Raw genomic sequence first — 19,093 nt, 5'->3', positions numbered from 1 at the left:
TAAGATAAACTTATTACAGCTATTCTACTTGTCTGTTAGCTGTTACCTTTAGTGGAGGGACAAAACCCATTTCTGAGGAAATGATCCAGAGGAAATCTGCTTTCCTTACACTTCTGTAAGACTCTGGAGGTTTTTTTTCCCCTCTATTTAGATTGATGGCAGGAGATGCTTATTTTTTAAAGGAGGAGTGAAGGAAGAAAAGGGAGAGAGTGGCTCTGCGCTTCCAGTACCATTCAGTTATGTATATTGCACAGTACCATTTAGAGTTGAAGTATACTGCACAGCAAAACTACCTGACAGTTCTTTACTGCCTTCATGGCTTAGAAAGTACAGCGAGAGCCAGCACATCACTGCTGTTCAAGACTATCTTGTTTTCTTGTAAGCGCTCCTCTGAAAATAAAACACCTGCGGAGCAAGGTTTTGCCAGCTCATTTTGCTGAAAGCTGTCGGTGCTCTTTATCAAGCACTTGGTACTGGAATACCTAAAACTGCACCAGATCTCGAGATTCCAGGGAATCAGGACCATTTAACCACAGCCAAGCCTAGGAAGGGTGTACGTACCAGCTGCCCATTTCTAGCCTTACTTAGCCTTGTCATACATGCAAACCTTTGTGTAGGGTAATAGCACCTTCGTGTCAGAGATGAGAAGTCTAGGCTCTGATCAGAGCCTGGGGTATACCTCAACATTAGAGAATGAAGAGCAGCTTAATTTGAGCCCCAGTAGCTTTCCCCTCCAGACACTGGTGTGCCGTTTACTGGAGGTTCTACAGACCTCAATGTAGCTGTGGTTATACCAATCAGGCTAACATGGGAAACTAACACAAGCAAAGAAGGTGCAAATACAAACCTGAAGCGAGTAAACAACTCGAGCACTGTTTTCCTTGAAAAAAAAATGGTTTATTGTATATTGTGAATATGAAGGACAGCCTTACAAAAAACAACAACTTAGTGATGGAAAACATTCTCATATTTGAAAAGGCTTTATGTACATAAAGGCAGTGAAGGGTAAAAAAAATATTGCAGTCAATTAATGCCAAATAGAACTTTATAAAAAGAGAAAGAGAAGAAACAGTGCAAAAATACTGTCAAAAGTAATCAGTTCTATACATAAGATAAAACTGACAAGCATAAGCTTATGTACTGATAAGAATAATACATTAGGATATAAAATAGCATGCATAGATTTGTTTTTTTTTAAAGGCTTTCAATATCATAGCATAGTTCTGCCATTCATCCCTAACAGGAGGTGGGGGGGACAGGAAGGGCATGTAGCTGATATCCCATCTCTCTACAAAATGTATACATACAGTGAGGGGGTGAGATTCAGGTTGCTATTTGAGCTCAATTGTCATGTACAGAATTACAGAACAAATACAACCGAAAGCATAAAAATACTGAAGTAAAAACAGGACAGTAAAATCCAGTGACGTAAAACTTATTTAAACACGTTATTTCATTTAACATGACCCACACAATTATATGTGGGGATATTACAGTCATCTGCATGTGTAAACTCTTCTCCTTTATAAAATAGCAAAAGAAAGGTACTCTACCAATGAGGGAAACGTGTTTTCCATATGGAGCAATCTCAACAGGGTAAACATCTAACAAACTATTAACAATGTTTCTGGCACTAAAAAGCTTTTTCTTTTTAATTAAAGATTCTGAGTAGCAGCAAGAAAATACTTTTAACATACACAAAAAGGAAGTTCTTACACATTTACGTATATAATTAAGTTGTGGGACTCACCAACATAGGATGTTGTGAAGGCCAAAGGAATAAATGGGTTTAAAAACAACTCATTGAAAATGGAGCTATCAGTGATTTTTAAACCCCCAAATTTATATATATATAAAATTTTATAAAACTTTATCATTGGGAAGGCCTTAAATCACTCATTGCCAGCTGTGCTATTGGGACTGAACACCTCATGCAACCTTCAATTATCTTTATTTAGCATCAAATACCAGCCTGTCCTGGAAGAATTTTATAGGAAGCCTTTCTCACTCTCGCCTGCCTCATCAGGGACTGCTTCCACTGAAGTGTCTGAGTATAGAGACTCAATCCAAAACACCAAGTCTTTAGGCAGATGATCTCGAAGAAAAATAACCTATTAAGCACTAATACTTGAGCAGATCCCTGAAATGAATATAGGTTTGCTTTTTTCTAACTGTTAAAGAGTACTGGGATTCTCCACTGAGAGCTGCTCTTCCACCGATGACTTCCAGGCCACCCTCCAAAGGCAAAGTCCCACTGCTGCAGCAGGGAAACTCACAGTAAAGGTGTGCTCAGATCAAGAGTATCAACACTTCGACAATGAGAAAAACAGCCGCTGAAAAATGGCTGAGGGGAACCAATTGAATTTCACTGGTTTTAGAGCATCTTACGCTAACAAAATCGATTTACTTTTCAGTATTTATATAGACACTGATATTTTTAAGCTGCACAGTATTGTTTTGTTTCACAATCTAACAGGCATTTATCTGTGGTTAAGAACTCAGCCTTCGCTTGCTGGTCCAAGAGCCCAAACAACCAACTGTTCCCCCTTCCTCAAATCACAGTCCTTGCAAGTCAAGGCTACATGAAGCTGCATGTACAATGTCCTCTTCTCTCAAATGGCAACAACTGCACGTGTAGCTCCCACAGCTCTCAGTTCTGTAAGGAAAACCTTTATAGAAGGCTGAGAATGAGCTGGGGATAATTTGCTCCTTCAGAATGATATACCCATTATTTCGTGAAATGTGTGTCATCCTTGAGTTTCATGTGTATTCACCGAATGTTTGTGGGATCAAGCTCTGTCTTACCTCAACTCACTGAGGATGCGAAGGTGCCAAAGCAGGCCTGGGGAGCAGCTGGAACAAGTAGGACCTGAGCAGCTGACATGGAGCTCCACTGTTCTCCAGCACAGCCCATGGAGGACAGAATCTGGATGTCCGCAGCGCTGGGCAGGCTGCTGGTGAGCAGCAACTCAACTGTGATCTCCCATCCTCAACTCAGACAAAGTTAAGCATGAAATGCTCTGACCATAACATTAAGCAAAAATGTGATGCCAAGAACCTCAATGCAAACATTGTTACGACTTTAAAGAAAAAAAGAAGCTGTTAAATATTGTGAAAGTAAATACAGATTAAAAGTGCATGAAAAGGAGAATACACACAATGAATTCCCCCAAGTAGGGCTCATCCACTCTGAGCTTTCTCCTAGAAAATAATGTGAGGAGCGTAGGCTAAATGTGCCAGACTGCAACATGGGAACCTTGGAGAAGACTGCTGGTTTCCATGTTTTAAGGTCTGCAACCTACTAACTGTCATGTTTGGGGGTTACAAAGGACGTGATGCTACAACCCTCCCCTTGTGCTAAAGGATTCTGCTGTTACGGCTGTGGGCCAGAAACTGAACAGAACTGCTGCTTTAACTGTCATGGTTTAGCCCCTACACTACTAATGAAACTGGATACAATGTGCATCTTCCTGTCACTCCCTAAAGGGTTAGGAAATATGGCCCAAGTGGTTTAGGACTGATAAAGCTACAATGGGTTCAAAGTCAGGAGGCTCAGTTTTTCTCCTACAAAGCGTAACCCATTTCAGTAATAAATCATTGGTGTGCTGAGATTCATTTGCAAGCTGGGGTGGAAAGGAACCTCTAAAGACACACACCAACCCAATTCATTTATGATATTAGCAAGCAGATCAAGTCAAGATAAAATATGGCAGGAAAAAATACACTGGAGTCAGATGAAAGGGAAAGTTTAAAATTACTGTTCTTTGACAATGAAAGGGAAAAAGTGAGTCACACTGACTTCTATCTACTACACCAGCCGTCTCAGGAGTTAATTGGAAATGACTGTTTACTATGTGGCCACTCATTTGGCTCATTAATGAGTACTGACTTAATTTGGAAAGGATTTTTGGTGCCATTTCGTAATTGATATTTTTCTAAGACACTTGTGATGTGACGCTTGCTTAATTTTCCTTTTAAACGCAGCTATTTACATTCTCTTATGAAGTAACTTTTTTGTAGTGACTGTAGAAACAGTAGGACGCATTTCAGCCAAGAATAACTGAGTAATAAGACACAGGGGCAGATTATTTTCCCTCCTGATTTTCTACTTCTCAGATCCAAGTGGAGCAATGGGACTTGACAGCTCCAAGTTCAAACTTAATTCATCATTAGAAAATTATTCAAAAAGCTAAAACGAGATAACTAATTTAATACACTTTGCTTCAAGGTTTATTCTTTGGCTTGTTTCCCAGATATAAAGCATCTCTGTGCAATTATCATGCAGATGCTGCTGAAAAGACTTTAAATGGTTGCTGCTAATGTAACAGGAGATACATTGGCATTGGCAGAAGGAATTGGAGAAAACAGAAGTTGACTGAAAACTCAACTGATCCTTAAAAGGAACATGGTCAAGACATTACAGCTAAAGAGCTCACGGCCATTTGTTGGTTGCTGAAAATCTACCAGAACTTTTGTCACACTGTTAAGCCCATATTGCATAGCAGCAAAAAAACACAGCAGTTTTACTTGCATTTCAGAAGGACTCTGGTACAGAGCCTTAGATTAAGCTCTCGCAGCACTTAAAGAAAAGCAGGAGTGTAGGTCCCCTTAGTGATCCTGAACTTCAGAGTACTTGTTGGCTTTGGCCTTTATACATTGACTTAGAGCTTGTTTTGGCTTGGCTGTATGCATTTAAAACAAGAATAGGAAAAAAACTGCTTTTCTTTGTTGCCACGCGCAGTGTGAGATGCTCACAGATGAGTGCAGTAATTGTGATTCTCCAAAACAGTAACTGCACCACGGCCTTTCTGGATTGCAGTCTGTTCTGGGATGCATTTGGGAGCTGGGAATCTATGTTCCATGGCCTTTAACAATACTCAACCTGACCTGAAACTGTTCACAGAATCACAGAATTATCAAGGTTGGAAAAGACCTAGAAGATCATCCAGTCCAACCATTACCAATGCTTCTTAGCAAAAAGGCAAACAACTGCATTTCACATAATGCCACATAACAGCTGTGACCTCAGAAGAAATGAAGACTCATCCAGGAAGAAGAAACAATAGAAAATAGGGTGTAAAAAACCCGGACACCAGCTTGTGCTGGGGGTGAAAACTACAGGCATGGAAGGAGCATGGATTCTGGAAAGGGAGGAGAACGATAAGGGGAACCATCTCAGTGCAGGAACTTCTCTATCTCTTGTGCACCTCAAGTAACAAGGTGGGAATTGTACTGTGACTTGCTAAAGCTATTTATTTTTTACAGTTCCTGTCACTTCTAAATAACTGTACGTGTTACTGTGCATACACTGTGATGTAATTCATGATGTGATTTGCTCCAGTGAAATAAAGTCTGGAGAAAGGATCGTGCACAAAGTTGTGCTGAACAACTGGTGAATGCTGAGGGACAGAAGAAGAGACGGAGCAGGCCTGGCTGGTGAAATATTTACAGGACATGTTTTGGTTTTTTTTTTAGCTCTACCACAGACTTCACTTTCGGGCCCAGACAAGCCAGTTAAGAACCCGTTAATCTAGCTGTGAGGTGGATAAGGAGGTTTGTTTCCCTTTTCTGTTCTGATTGTAAACTTCAGGCAAGGACTGTTACTCCATTATGTACTCACACAATGTCTGGTACAACAGACTCCTAACTGGAAACCCTGAACACTACCAGAATAAAGCAGTAATAATAAACAGAAGGGAGAACCCAAAATGACCAGTAGTGTTGAAACAGCAGCCTGAGAAGAGAGATGGCTTGTGCAATCTAACACAAAAAACACCCTAACAAAATGAGAGCTGCCAATACCAAAAAACTGCTTGGTATGTGCACAAACTACAAGACGGTGATAGGAAAACAGTCAAGGCAGAATCTAAACTAAAGCCCTCAAGAATCACTGCTGGACAGAATAAAAACAGTATTGATCATTTTTCTGAAGTTCAGTGGACTAGAAAATGAAACAATTACAGCACTGAAGACACAGGAAACAAGGACAGGTGATGGGAGATGTCCAACTTGAATTTGATTCCTTTTCCACTCAAGGTGACCATCAAGGCAATAAAAATCTCTGTGCAATTCATAAAAGATGCTTCATTTGATACATTAGTTTCTTTTTCAGCTGCATGTAGTTGAAATCCATCTACTGCTCAACCCATATCCACAGGAAAGATTCACTGGCCTCACCGTGCTCTTGGTCAGTTTTCAACTCTTACACAAACCCCTTCAAGGACTGAATAGCAAAGGCTCACTTTAAAAGATCCAATATTGATTTTTTTTTTTTTTTTTCTTTAAGGACTAATATAAAACTGTAATTCTCATTCAATTTGAACAGTTCAGCACCCAAATTCTCTGCCCTCACAACAGCCTGTGCTTGAGCCCACTGTAATGTGCCATTCTGCATATGCAGAAGCTTAGGTCTCCCTGTCCCAGGACAGTGTGTTCTCTGCTTCCACTCATTCAGAACTGTATTTGACATCTAGCAGGTCTTTCTTTTTTCTTTTTAAATCATAGAAGCTACACATCTGGGTCAGAATGTTCTTATGTAAGAAAAAGCCCACTGCCAAATAACCGTTCATTTCAGAAATGGTGAAGTCCAATAAAGGCCAGTATTTATGAAGGATTGCTTTCCCTACGGATATGTTACAATGCAGACCGGTCATGTCAAATATAGTTCAATTCAAAGCTCACCATAAGTTTTACAAGTTATTAAAGTAATTCACAAATTATTCTAAGGAAAAATAAATTATATCTTCTATAAAATAACCCATGGGACACTCTAGTAAAGAACAAATTCCTTACTTTCAAGACAGCATTAAAAAGTGCAACATGGATTGCATGCTGTGTTGTCAAGGCAGTTCCCCTCATTCATCAGTAAGGTTCAGTCAGATCCACAGAGCTGGCTCTGAGATGTTTGAAGAGATTAAATAAGTCTTGAGTTCTGCAAGAACTGGATGAGCACTTGATAGACAAATTTGTACTGGGCTATGGTCTGGATCATAAACATTCTCTGCTCCCGCAGGTGTCTCAGCATCACAGGGACATCTACTTTCTGTAAAACCAAGGAAAGAAGTCATAAAGTCATAGGTTTGTTAGATTAAACAGCCATTGCCTCAAGTAATTAATTATCTCAATTACAGTGAAATATCACAATTTTTTGTCACCAATTTTTAAATAATTTAAGGAGTAAATCATTAGCATATAAAAGGTTACTGTGCATTCGGTGCTTTCCCGGCTAAAGCTTACGAGAAGTTCTGGACCAATCTAAACTTGCAGATGACCACATAATCTCATCCTGCACTGGTGAACCACTTATTACCTCTCATCAACTGAACATAAAATAAAAGGGTTTCATCTCTTTGAAAGCTTCTTATTCAATATACCTATTTTCAACTCAGTAAAACGTGCTGTATTGCCACAGGCTAAGCCCTAGATATATATATAAAGAAGGTCTAATAAAAAATTGGAGCAGCTAATATTATATGGTCCAGTTCAGCTCCACCACTCAGTGCCTATTGCTCTGATCCATGCTCAAGCACATTCACTGAGGGAGGATCTAAGAGATTTTTCAAATGAAAGCAGGTATCTGATTTGAAGAACAAAAGTTCCTCAGACAAAATTGAAGTGCAGGCAAATATACCAATCTTTCCATAACAAGAAGGAAAATGACTGTCACAAAAGATCCAAGAACCCTGACAGCTCTCCTCCCACAGCTAAGTCTGTGTTAATGCATAACACTCTGTAAGACATCAGTCCATACAGTGAAACAGTTGGCCCCGAAGACCCAAAATCCACCATATTTGTTTTGTAGACTTCAGGCTAGTGTTTGTCTGTTGCCATGTACTCAGTGTCCGTTAGCGGCTCGAAAACATTGAATGCCTTCCAAAAGGGCATCTTTCAGCTTTGTTTCATCCACATGAAATTCATTTGTGTGCCCTGAAAATGCTCTGCAATGGGAACTAAAGTATAGTAAGTGGGGACAGATTGGAAGATCCTCTATAAGAGTATACCTCTAATCCTAATGAGCACATGGATGCACATGCATTATACAATGGTCTGAATCAGAAAACAAATGAACCGTGTGAAGCAGGGAGCCTTCAGAAGGAGGAAACCTGCAGGAAAATTTGCTTGGTATTACCATTTATCTCCAGAATTTTGAGAGAAAAAGCTATGATGTTACCATGTTTTAGCTGTTAAAACAAGCACACAAGGAACTATTCAAAAGTCACTGAGCCATGAAACTGAGCTATGAAGCTGAGCCGGAGGCGCAAATTCAAAGGAAGCCTATGTGGTATGTCCTAGGATGAGGGATTTTCTGTTTTCTATTGCAGCAGTAAACATAAGCACAAGGATACGTTCTCCTGTTGAGGGAAGTTCTTAAGTACTGCAAGATATAAAGCTTTATCAGGCAACACAAGTGCTCTTTGTAATGTTAGTTGCCATTCCCAAAATACACACAAGAACTTGGCAAATCTTTTGGCTGCAAAGAGAAGTATTTCAATTACAATGCCTCAGCAAAAGGCCAAATTAAGACTTTAAATAAGACTTTAAGAAAAAAGACTTATCTCAGGAAAGAAAAGCCCATCCTATTGATCCCCCTATTTGACTCCACTCTGTCATCAACTTATTTTTTTTACTCCAGTTAAGCAGAACCTTCAATACACCTTCAATAAAAGTCATATAATGCCTTGCTAAGGTGTCTTTTGCAAAAAGGAAAAAAAAAAAAAAAAAATGTTACTCAATTTCTTACTCCCAAACCAAAGACCTCCCCCTGTGATGATGCGTTGAACCTATGATCATGAGTTCATGTTCCAGTGACTACAGCAGTAAGGACTTAACAATGTGACTTAGTGCATTTCTTACTGTATGGCAACCTACTGAAAACAAATCCCTGCAATGGGATACATATACTTTATACTCAACCAGCAAGTGCCTGCAAGTCGCAGTGAGTGAAGTTCTACAGTGCCTGATTCAAAATGGATTCTCAACTAAACCTGAAAACTCAAAATCAAGAAAAATTTCCAGCATTGCTGCAGACCTTCCCAGGAAGGTCTTTAGTAGAATTTTCAACCCCTTCATTCTTTTCCACGCTAATATCAATACATGTACTTATAATATGACACTTCTGAAGAAATTAACCCGTTCCTAAGACTAAAGCTTTTTAAGTAATAACCTATTTTATTTCAGAAAGAAATGCAAACAATTAATCCTACTTCAAAATAAACCACTATGATTCCTGCATGAAAGGGAGCCCTCTTTGTACAGAATGCAGTATCTGCCATAAGCTGAAAATGCTCTGCTTAACTAATAAATAAAGTTTTTAATCTTTTTTTTTTTAATTGGGTTTTAGCAAACAAAAAAAATATTACCTTTCTACAATCTAGAGCAACAAAAGCCTTAAGAAAATTGTCTTTACTATTAATGATTTCCACTGTTAATCAAGATGTATGTTTTTAGAGACATCAGAGGAATCCTTTGTTATTGAGCACTACCACCTGCTCCTACTGAACTTGATGGGAATTCTTTTGAATGTCAAGGCTCATCCACATGCTTAGAAGTGGAGATACCTCCTTCATCTTCACTTGTTCAGCCACTCATGACCAAAATAAGCCCATGATCCCTAGGTGATCTTGTAACTACAGAACAATGAACTGCTGGAGGAGGAGAAAGGATAGAGAAGAACAAAGCTCCTCACATCACTTCTTTAAAAACAGTGGAGAGGAAAGTGCAACTTTTCAAAACTAGTGACAAAGTACCAAGTTGTCTCCTCTAGGGCTCACATTTTTGAATGAGCCAGGAAACCACTTCCACCTAGCACCATGCACAGAAAGGTTCCAACCTGTAACTGTATGGGCACAAAGAGTGGGTGAGCATTTTATGTACATTACTGGGAGTGGCAGCTGATGTGTGCCAATGTGTCACTCTTATCGTATTCTTATGTCTACAAGAGGTTTTGTCTTTGAGCAGTTCCTCTGGCAATAGAAATCCCCATTTAAATAGCTGTGTGGCAGGTTGTTATTCAAGATGTGATGTTTTTTCTGGACACGTCTCCATCAACATAGTACAGGTGAAAAGCAAGTACCTACACATGGTTATTCCCCTGGGGCTCTTAACCCATCATTTCTCTAGACTACATTACTAGTTTTGTAATATTCACTGCTATTCATAAACATCTATTCCTCAGTACGCACACAGCCAAATTTAGTTCCAGATGAGATTAGAGGAAATGCAAGAGATGGAAGAGTCTGAAGTGCAAGTTTAGAGAGCAGTAAATGTTACTTATAAGCGCATGGAAACTGACATTGTTTAGACTCTCTGTCAACGTGTCTTTGTGAACATGCTGTCTCTAAACTGTTAATTAAATAGAGGTAAAAATTACAGTAAATTCTTAGAAGACAGAAAAAAGCCTGAACTTTGAATGTGTTAAAATAACGTTCATGAAAACACAAGATCAACCCAACAGCAAACTACAATAAGTAGCTTCTGTTCTGGGAAATCTCTTCCTATCATGTTTAATGCCCTTGTTTCACAAAGGTAATAGAACAGAAGCATTTCACTGCCTTTTAGTTTTAACCTCAGAAATGTAGCTGGTTAGTCAAGGAATGAGCTCAGGGTCTGCCCTGAGATAAAAGCTTACTTACTTCATTATGCTCCAAGCACCCAATCATCAGCTCTGTTAGGATTACCACTCCGGTCCTTCCTACCCCTGCACTGCAGTGAACCACAATAGGAGGGTTGCAGTTGTTGCTGCTGTCCAGCACGCTGTTGGTGTGGCGACGCACTGACTGTATCTCCTCCAAGTAAGCTGCAATGTAAAACACAAAGTTGTAAATATCTATATATCTAAATATAGAAGTTGAAATTAAAAAGTCATTCCGTCAGTCTTTGTCAAAACGAATTTATATTTATATAATGATTTTTTGGCCAGTGTGTACTGAACAATCCTGAATCCAGCCAGTACCAGCTGGGTGTCAATTATTACTTCAGAATCTGCTCCTTTAAATTAAATTGTGCCTTTTAAAAATTAAATTCCATTTTCCTGTCTGCAAATCTCCAGGTCCCCAAAGCAGATGATTCTAGATATTACTTACAGCAATTTCTGCTATTAACAGGCTGGGATCAAAACCCTTGAAACTACTCCCTGTCAAAGCAAGTATCAAGATCAGACGTGAGCAACCATCTGCCCTTTCTACCACCCTCCCATCTATAGCAAGGCTGAGACTTACCCACCTCTCTGCTCGGGGGCTGTTTCTCAACAGTTACGAGCTCTTATAGGAGCTGTCTTTTTTCCCCCCAGTCATTTCCATTAACTGCACGAATCAAGAACAGTTGGCGCAGCTGTCCCTAGTGTTGTTCAAAGCATTCTACTGTCAAGCTACACAGTCTTACATACTGGAAGCTCATGTGGCTGGATAAGCACTCTATAAACTATGATTCAAGCTCTTAGACACTTAACTTCCCATCACTCATAGCAGGGAGTCAAGGCACTGACTCTTGAGCCAGCTTTCCTGCCCCAGCTCTCGGTGTCACAGCTTTGCAGCCCAAGCTGTCCTTTCAATACATGCAGGCAGGCTGTGGCTGGAAGCTTACCAGAATCAGAAAAGCTGCATTTTGAAGCACACCATGAAATGGGACTGTATGTGGTAGCAAACAATGGGACAGAGGAAATGGGAACAATCCGTTTCCAATTACTGCCATGCCCGACCACAGCTACAGGGGCTGGCAGGAGAAGCACAGTACAAAACAAACCAGGAATTGGGCAATGAGAGCAAACTCAATATGTTTGCCTTAAAGCCAGGCCCCATGATTCTCCTTTGTCAAAGCCAGAATGCCTTCTCTGTGACTCTGCCCTGGTGATAGACTAGGAAAATGAGGTGTTATCTACACCAAACCTACACCATGCAAAGGAGGATCACTAATGCACTGTATCTGTGTCAAGACCAAACTAGAACTCACAAGCCTCATTGACAGAGGGCTTGGATTCAACAGGGCCATGCTGCTGAGGCTGCAGAGCTTGTACACTGTATACATACTTCCAGGGTGATAACCTAAAATTCTCTGCATCACATTCCATTGTAGCGCCAGATAAGTGGTTTTAGTTACAGTATGGTTGATTTTTTATTATTTACTGTAATAGTATTTATTACCTGGTAAGAAGTAGAAAAGCTTATGAACTCAATACAGATGAATACAGTGTCTACTTTGTCAGAAATACATGAATTGGGACTGTATTTAAGTGAGAAGACTCTTTGCATTGTGTGAGTGCATGTGGTTAGAAGAGTGGCAGCGAGTTCAGACTAACTGCACTTGTAATAAAGCTTTTTGCTCTTCTGAAGCAAGTCCTCTGGACTACCAAATAACTGGCTGTCAGCAATCAGGGCCTCCCACAGAACTGGAAGAATTGTGCTGTATTTCACTAACATCTAAGCCTCTCTCACTCAGACTTTTCTAATCACATTTCTGTGCAGCCTAATGTCTCATACACTCATTAGAGCTCGGAAGTGGCAGTAACTTATGCTGACAGATTAGTCAGCTGGGATGTCCTTTTATTTGAAATAATCTGTCTTTAGCACTACTGTTGCCTCTGATTTTTCTTCCTATTGTGTCACATCTTTCTAGAACAAGACCCTCACCCATAGGTCCTACCTCTTGAATCCTACTTCTTTCACCAAATCACAGAAAAGCCTAACCAAGCTGAGGCATCTCTATACCACAGCAATAAACATTTGAAGTCAATTACAGCTCTGACCAGGGGCAGTGAACAGAATGTAAGCAACCTTTTGTTTGATTTCTTTTATCAGGCAAGTTCAAGAATTCTTACATAAAAAGCCTTGAACTTCATCTGGACATCCATGGTCTGGCCAATCAGTATACTGCAAATGCCACACTGTCCTCTCTTGCCCAGAGAGAAGATGCTTGACCTTCAGACCAGTGGTTGCATAGCAGCCGGAGTCTGTGCGGAACTTGGTTGTCACCTTGAACTTCCCGTAAGTGGCTGAGCTGTGTTTAGAGCCCAGTTTAGGCCAATAACGATGACTCTTACTTCTTCCTCCCTCCTTAACCACACATAAAAGAAGAAAAAAATAGTAGTTAGTTGCTGCAACCAGAGAAAATAGAACTCTGCAGATAAGCTAAACTTTCATACTCCTAATTACCAGAATTGCACGGAGCACCCAATGAATAAAGTATCCATTAAAATTCTCAGTCGTGTAATATATCTGAATGTAAAAAACAGGAATGAGAAAATGTTTACAGAGGTAGAGCAGACACATTAGAAATGTTTGAAGAACAAACTTGCCTTGGAGCAAAAGCCAGATATTGTCTACAACATCTCAGGAAATTTTCTCCTCCTAGGCAATTCCTTTCAATAGAAAGGGATTCTCTACAGCAACTTCTAAGTATCTGTTTTCATCAGCCTTGGGAACTGGACAGTGACTTGATGTTGTATGGCACTCCCTGTGTTTGTTAAAAGCAATCAGGCATAAAGTTGAACGCAGTGTTAGTTAGCAAAGTGTGCCAGTTTTTAATAACATAGCACACAGTTCTTGGATCACAATAGAAATAACTGTTTTGCTTGGCGTAAGAATAAAAGGATTTTTTATTATTTCTTTTACATGGACACTTATACGGAAACAACAGCTTCTAGTCTCTTTTCAGCTGATAAGAGTGATGGTATGCAGAACTGGCCTTGGACAGTGTGGAAGCCTGTGTCATTTCAACCAGGAGCAGTTTAGCACTCTCACATTCCAGTGGAAACATCTTTGTTTTGTTTGGCCAAACTGGAGTGAAGCAGGGAGAAATGGGTGTTCTGCTCACTTCACTTTAGTACTTGCCAAAATGAGTATTAGAAAGTTACAAAATACAGTATTAGAGCAGTCCAGGTGTATGTTCAAAGAGAATAAGAGGAAAAAGGACTGTTGACAGAAAAGCAGGTTAGTGGAGTGGTAGGCCACGATAATGGGAGATTGACTCACATCAGAAAGATCCACGTTCTGTGATTTTACATACCTCTTCAGCTGTGACCATGGCTATAACATTCACCCCCTGTTCCCATACCATCTGCCAGAAGTCATGGCACGTGTGTGGAAGAGGCCCTTGGGTAGCAATGTAGTGCCACTCCTCTCCGCCTACAGTAACCTGGGATGAAGAAAGAAGAAAGAAACCAAAAAACAATCAGTGCCCAGGTACTCAGCAGCGTTTGTGCCAGAACTGCCCTTTAAACAAAAGGGACTGTAATGAAACCTTTGCTGCTTTCTTCTTCCACTGTTTTTCAAAATTTCTGAACATGAACCATCCTTTTGATAAGAGCAAATCTGACAAAACCCAATCTTTTGTGTTTCCCAGTCCTTTCTTGATGCTCATAAACATAAAGCTTTCAACAAAATGTCATCCATTCTTCTTGCCATTGCATCTGGATTATTCAGATGAAAGTATTCTAAGGCCCTGTTTCAGACATGGCTTAAGTACAAATAAGCAGCTGACTGACTTCCCTGGGCTCTGTGACAAACCCATGATGAAAAAGAACTGAGCATCAGGAAGTATCTGTATACATTTAAAAGACGTTACATTGCTGGAAATGAACTCACAGCAGTACAGAAAGGCTGAATGGAAAAAATATTTTGCACTAGGGCAGCTAAAGGCCTCCGCTGTTCAGGGTCTCCCCCAACTATTTTCCACTCAAGGAAAAAATAGTTTCTTAAACAGATTCTTACTACACCAATCGCTCTTGAAGATGTGGCCAGAGGTGCTGCAGTTATGCCCACACATACAACACAACAGTCAGACAGGTCCAGCTAGAGGTGAGATCAAGACAGGCTTCATTTCATGTATCTATTCCTCACTTACCTCAAGTTTTTTTCAGTTTAGAAACTGCCATCTACTTATATAAGTAAATTCCGCTGGAGTCATGTAAGTCTATTTCCCCAATACATAACTGGATTAAAACCTGGATGTTTGCAGCTATAGCTAGCATAGTCTTTGTATAGTAACAAATCTCTCACTCCACTGAAAACAGTGCTCAGTAGCCCTGTACACTTAGTTCTTTCACTTCATACTATGCACCATTCTCCTCTGGGAGGGAGAGTTAAACTCTACGAATCCAATGCAAGTAAGTTCCTCAAGCTCTTGCACTAGATGTAAATAAAATCACTACAGCATCAGCATGCATCTTGCACTGCCAAATTGGTTCAGGCACATGTGGTATGGCTTTACTGAGCTTTTCCAATTAATGCTGGTCTGACCCAAACAATCAGGTGAAGTGGTCTCAAAAACTTAATCCATAAATTTAATTATGATATGCATCTCAGGTGTAGGTGATGATCTTCAAGTCTTAACTGCAAAGGTCAGTGGTGAATAAGCAGAGAAATACTGAAAAACCGTATGGCTCACAGGTCGTGTGATGTGAGCTTGAATCCTCCAGGCATGGATCTTATCAGGATGATATAGGAGTTCTCTTTGTCTGCTGACTTCTGGTCCAAATATCCAGCCTCCTGGCACACGATATGAGAGACCCATAAATAGTCAGAAGGGAATGTGATGCCTGGAATGTTTACTGCATTTTAATGCCCTGACTGTGGGATATTAAAAATTGAACACTGGGCTGCAAACACTCTGTGACACTGAGGTAAATTTTGCAGATGCAATTTCACCTTCTTAGCAAAAGAACATCTGTTTGGCTTCAGTAAGCACCACTTGGAGTGCAAAGGAAAAACACTGGCACAGACTGTTGTCATGTGCTGAACTATTTGTGTGTGTTCCTGGTTGCTCTGTGAATGTGAAATGAGTACATGTCCAACACTGACACTCAAGGTGAAATGTGGACTCAGAACTGGCCAAGGAAAATTCTTTTCAGGCTAGTACAGGCTTGTGGGAATAATTTATGTTAGGAATCTCGGGTTCTTTATCCTCCCACAAAGTAGACGAAACATTATGGGCTCTGAAATCCATCATCGTACCAATCCCTGATTATGCAAAAACTCAGTATCTGCAACCTACCAGGCTACAGTAGAGAAATGGTAGCCAGCCCAGATTCTGGTTCAGAAATTGTTGATTCAACAGGATTTAATACTGTAAACTACAATCAAAGAGGCCAGCTAATCTCTTTAAATTTTAAAAGGCTTTTACTCCAGTAAAACATAAATTTAACGGGATGTTTTGTTTATTATTAATTTCTTTTTAATTTGGATTCTGACAACGATAAAAAGCAGACAGCCCTCTCTGACAACAAGAGTATCTGTCAGCTGAAGGAAAGGAGTTACTTCTCCCAGGATAGAGCAAAAAAACCAGCAAAGAACTTTTGTCAGTTCTTACTGGAAAAGAAAAACAAGCATCTGCAGCCACTGCAATATAGTTAAAACTGTTAAAATTGGCCATGTTCATAGAGTAAGAGAGTCATGTCTTATCTTAAGTTATTTCTATGTTCAATTAACTAAAAGAAATCTGAGTATCTTGACAAGAACCTTTTTTTTAAAACACTGAAGTCTACTGCAGTACCCAAGCAGAAATATAGAGATCTCATCACCATATACAAAATATTACAATATTTATGTGAACATCCTGAAATATTTACACAAACATCCATACACCTATTACTCCTAACAGCATTGGTTTTCTTTGGATGCGGAATACAGCCATGAAAACTGTTTTATATTTTAAATATTAGAGAAGATCTAACTCATGTTCATGAAGTTTAAGGAATGTAGCATCTCTTTCTCCATTAGCCATCAGAGAACAAGTTGGCAGAGATGCACATAAAAAAAAAGCAAGAATTCTTCTTAAAATGAATTCCAAATCTCAAGCAAATAAATCAACTCATGCACGTTAATCGACATGGGACTGTAGAGGTGCCTATGTTGATGGATGTGTACAATGACGCACCCTGTTCTGACTAAGTTACCTTTTTTAAGTTCCCGAATTATGGAAAATAATATTGTACATCCAGAAATGCAAACAAAGTTCTAACATAACTTCATTTGCAATACAAAGTCCAAGAAAGCTTTTACCTTTATATGTGAAGCATTGATGTAGCCTGTGTTATTTTCTTTGGTCGGCACCAGCTCCACTCGGTTTTCCTCATAAGGAACAACTTCCCTGATGCGGTTGCGCTCAGTGTTTTCAGGCAAGGCAGCAGTGGTGAAGATCCCATCTGCCTTTTTCTTTGGAATTTGCTCGTATTCTGTAAACACCATCCCCTCTTCCAACTTTCGCTTCAAGATTTTGCACTTGGATTTAACAGAAAGTAATACCAATTGATTAACTCTTCTTGGTAGAACACCCCATCCATCAGTTTTCTGGATTTCAACATACAACCATAATATTTTCTCACTCTCTTCTTGTTTTGGTCACAGTTGTCTGAGGAAACATGACTTTCTCTATTTCTACTAAATGAAACAAGTAAATTTTACATTTGTTTTATTTTATTGCAACGCTATTTTTAAGATGGATACCATACGAAGGAAAAACACATTAAATACAATACTGATTCTGTATATTATCTGTATATATCTGTATATGAAGTAATCCAGTTTCAAAATACCGTGCAGCCTGCATGTATGCAGCTTCTGTGACTGAACAAAACCTCACACACATGCAAACTGAGGCTGAGCTCTGTCATATGCATACCAGAAAGATAAGGCTGGAAAATTCTGCTCAAAAAGCCAGAAATATTCTTAGCAAATGTCTTTGAAATCTTAACAGCAGAAACTGCTTTTAATTTCTGAAATCAACCTGATACATGCACATACTCAGATGTGCAAACATTAGGAGACAGTCAGCTTTTTTCTTTAATTCGCTCAGACATTACCTGAACTTGTTAGTTGTACCAGAACATGAAATATTCTAAGGATGATATTTTTAAATACTCCTTTATCAAGCAAAATATGTGCAAAAGATTAAATTTACAGCTTGATCTTACATGATGCTGACTGCAGTGAAATGGTGCACAGCCCCAGCTTCCACTGACTTATGTGAATATTGAAGAGACTTAAAACACTTAGCATCAGAAGATGCACAAGCATTAGTTGCAGACCTTTGACATTAATGACTCTAAAAATGGTTATGAGAAATTGTTTCATATGTTAAATCGAATGTTAATATTTTAGAAACTTCGTACTGCTGGGAACAAAGGAAATGAACATTTCATGAGCCTGCATCTTACCCTCTCATCCATTGGCACCTTGGCTACTTCATCCTGGCTGTCCTCCGGCACTGGAACCCTAGCAACTGAAAGTCCGTTCAGTGCTGCCAACATCAAGGGCCTCTTCTGGGCCTCCAGGCCTGCCATCTTCTGCTTTTCTAGATTCTTTTGGCAAGAAAAGGCACGTTTTCATCTCTGTGTGATTATTTATAATGCCAGTAAAATGCTGGAATGTTTTTTTAATCTCCAAAATCTGCAACTTTCTGGCCAAGGAATGCAGATGATCACCATTAGCATCATAAATTCAAATACAACCTCTATTCTTCCTGTTATTCCTCAAAGGCCTGCTCCTACACGAGCACAGAATTTTAATTTCAAAGGAGCAATCCCAGCTTCTAATACAGTTTACGTGCCATCAGAAGACACACAAATACAATCTTGAGCATTTTTCTGCAAATACTGCTCTGAACTTAGGACACAAAACACATCACCCTGTACATTTCAAGTAGCTTTACTGTAGCCAAGACACCTGGGGCGTCTTTTTAAAAGCAATAATTTTAATCTATTCCAACATACAAATGTATTTTAGAGGAGAAAAAAAAAAGCATCCTGTATTAATACTCAAAGTGAAGTCTTTTGATGCACCCAGGTATGGTGATTCAAATAGTACCTGTGATGTATTTCACACTAAAAATTGAGGTGTGTTTAGGGAGGTACTGTTTCTCACATTCATGCTTTGTATTATGCTACAATGCGGCAAACCCGAGTACAAATTCTCAGCTCATCCTGCTGCCTTCCGAATGTCTCTGGGAGTCACAGAGAAAGGAGACAATCTCCAGAATGAACCAAGTCACGAATGTTTTATTCTATTCCTGTCACAGTTCTTTCTCCCAGATTTGGATGAAGAGATGAGCATTATGGAAGCCTGGTTCTCAGCATGCTGAGAACCAAAGCTGTGGTCACCACACA

At 39.6% G+C, this 19,093-nt stretch overlaps 1 protein-coding gene across 2 annotated transcripts in view; it reads right to left on the bottom strand.

The window, feature by feature from the left end:
• Window positions 1-875: 875 nt before the first annotated feature.
• The window catches only part of PTPN14 (protein tyrosine phosphatase non-receptor type 14), a 97,038-nt gene continuing 78,820 nt past the window's right edge, over window positions 876-19,093 (bottom strand). For both annotated transcript variants that reach the window (XM_015857322.2, XM_015857324.2), the window contains exons 14-19: window positions 18,146-18,289; window positions 16,992-17,210; window positions 13,999-14,127; window positions 12,812-13,046; window positions 10,632-10,795; window positions 876-7,042 (exon numbers count right to left, since the gene is read on the bottom strand). In XM_015857322.2, the coding sequence (XP_015712808.1) occupies window positions 6,914-7,042; window positions 10,632-10,795; window positions 12,812-13,046; window positions 13,999-14,127; window positions 16,992-17,210; window positions 18,146-18,289 (1,020 nt within the window). In that variant the 3' untranslated portion in view covers window positions 876-6,913. The remainder of the gene's footprint in view (window positions 7,043-10,631; window positions 10,796-12,811; window positions 13,047-13,998; window positions 14,128-16,991; window positions 17,211-18,145; window positions 18,290-19,093) is intronic.

Source organism: Coturnix japonica, chromosome 3 (assembly GCF_001577835.2).
Source record: "Coturnix japonica isolate 7356 chromosome 3, Coturnix japonica 2.1, whole genome shotgun sequence".
NCBI lineage: Eukaryota > Metazoa > Chordata > Aves > Galliformes > Phasianidae > Coturnix > Coturnix japonica.
The sequence above is the reverse complement of the archived record's forward strand: the minus strand, read 5'-3'. Positions and strand labels throughout refer to the sequence as shown.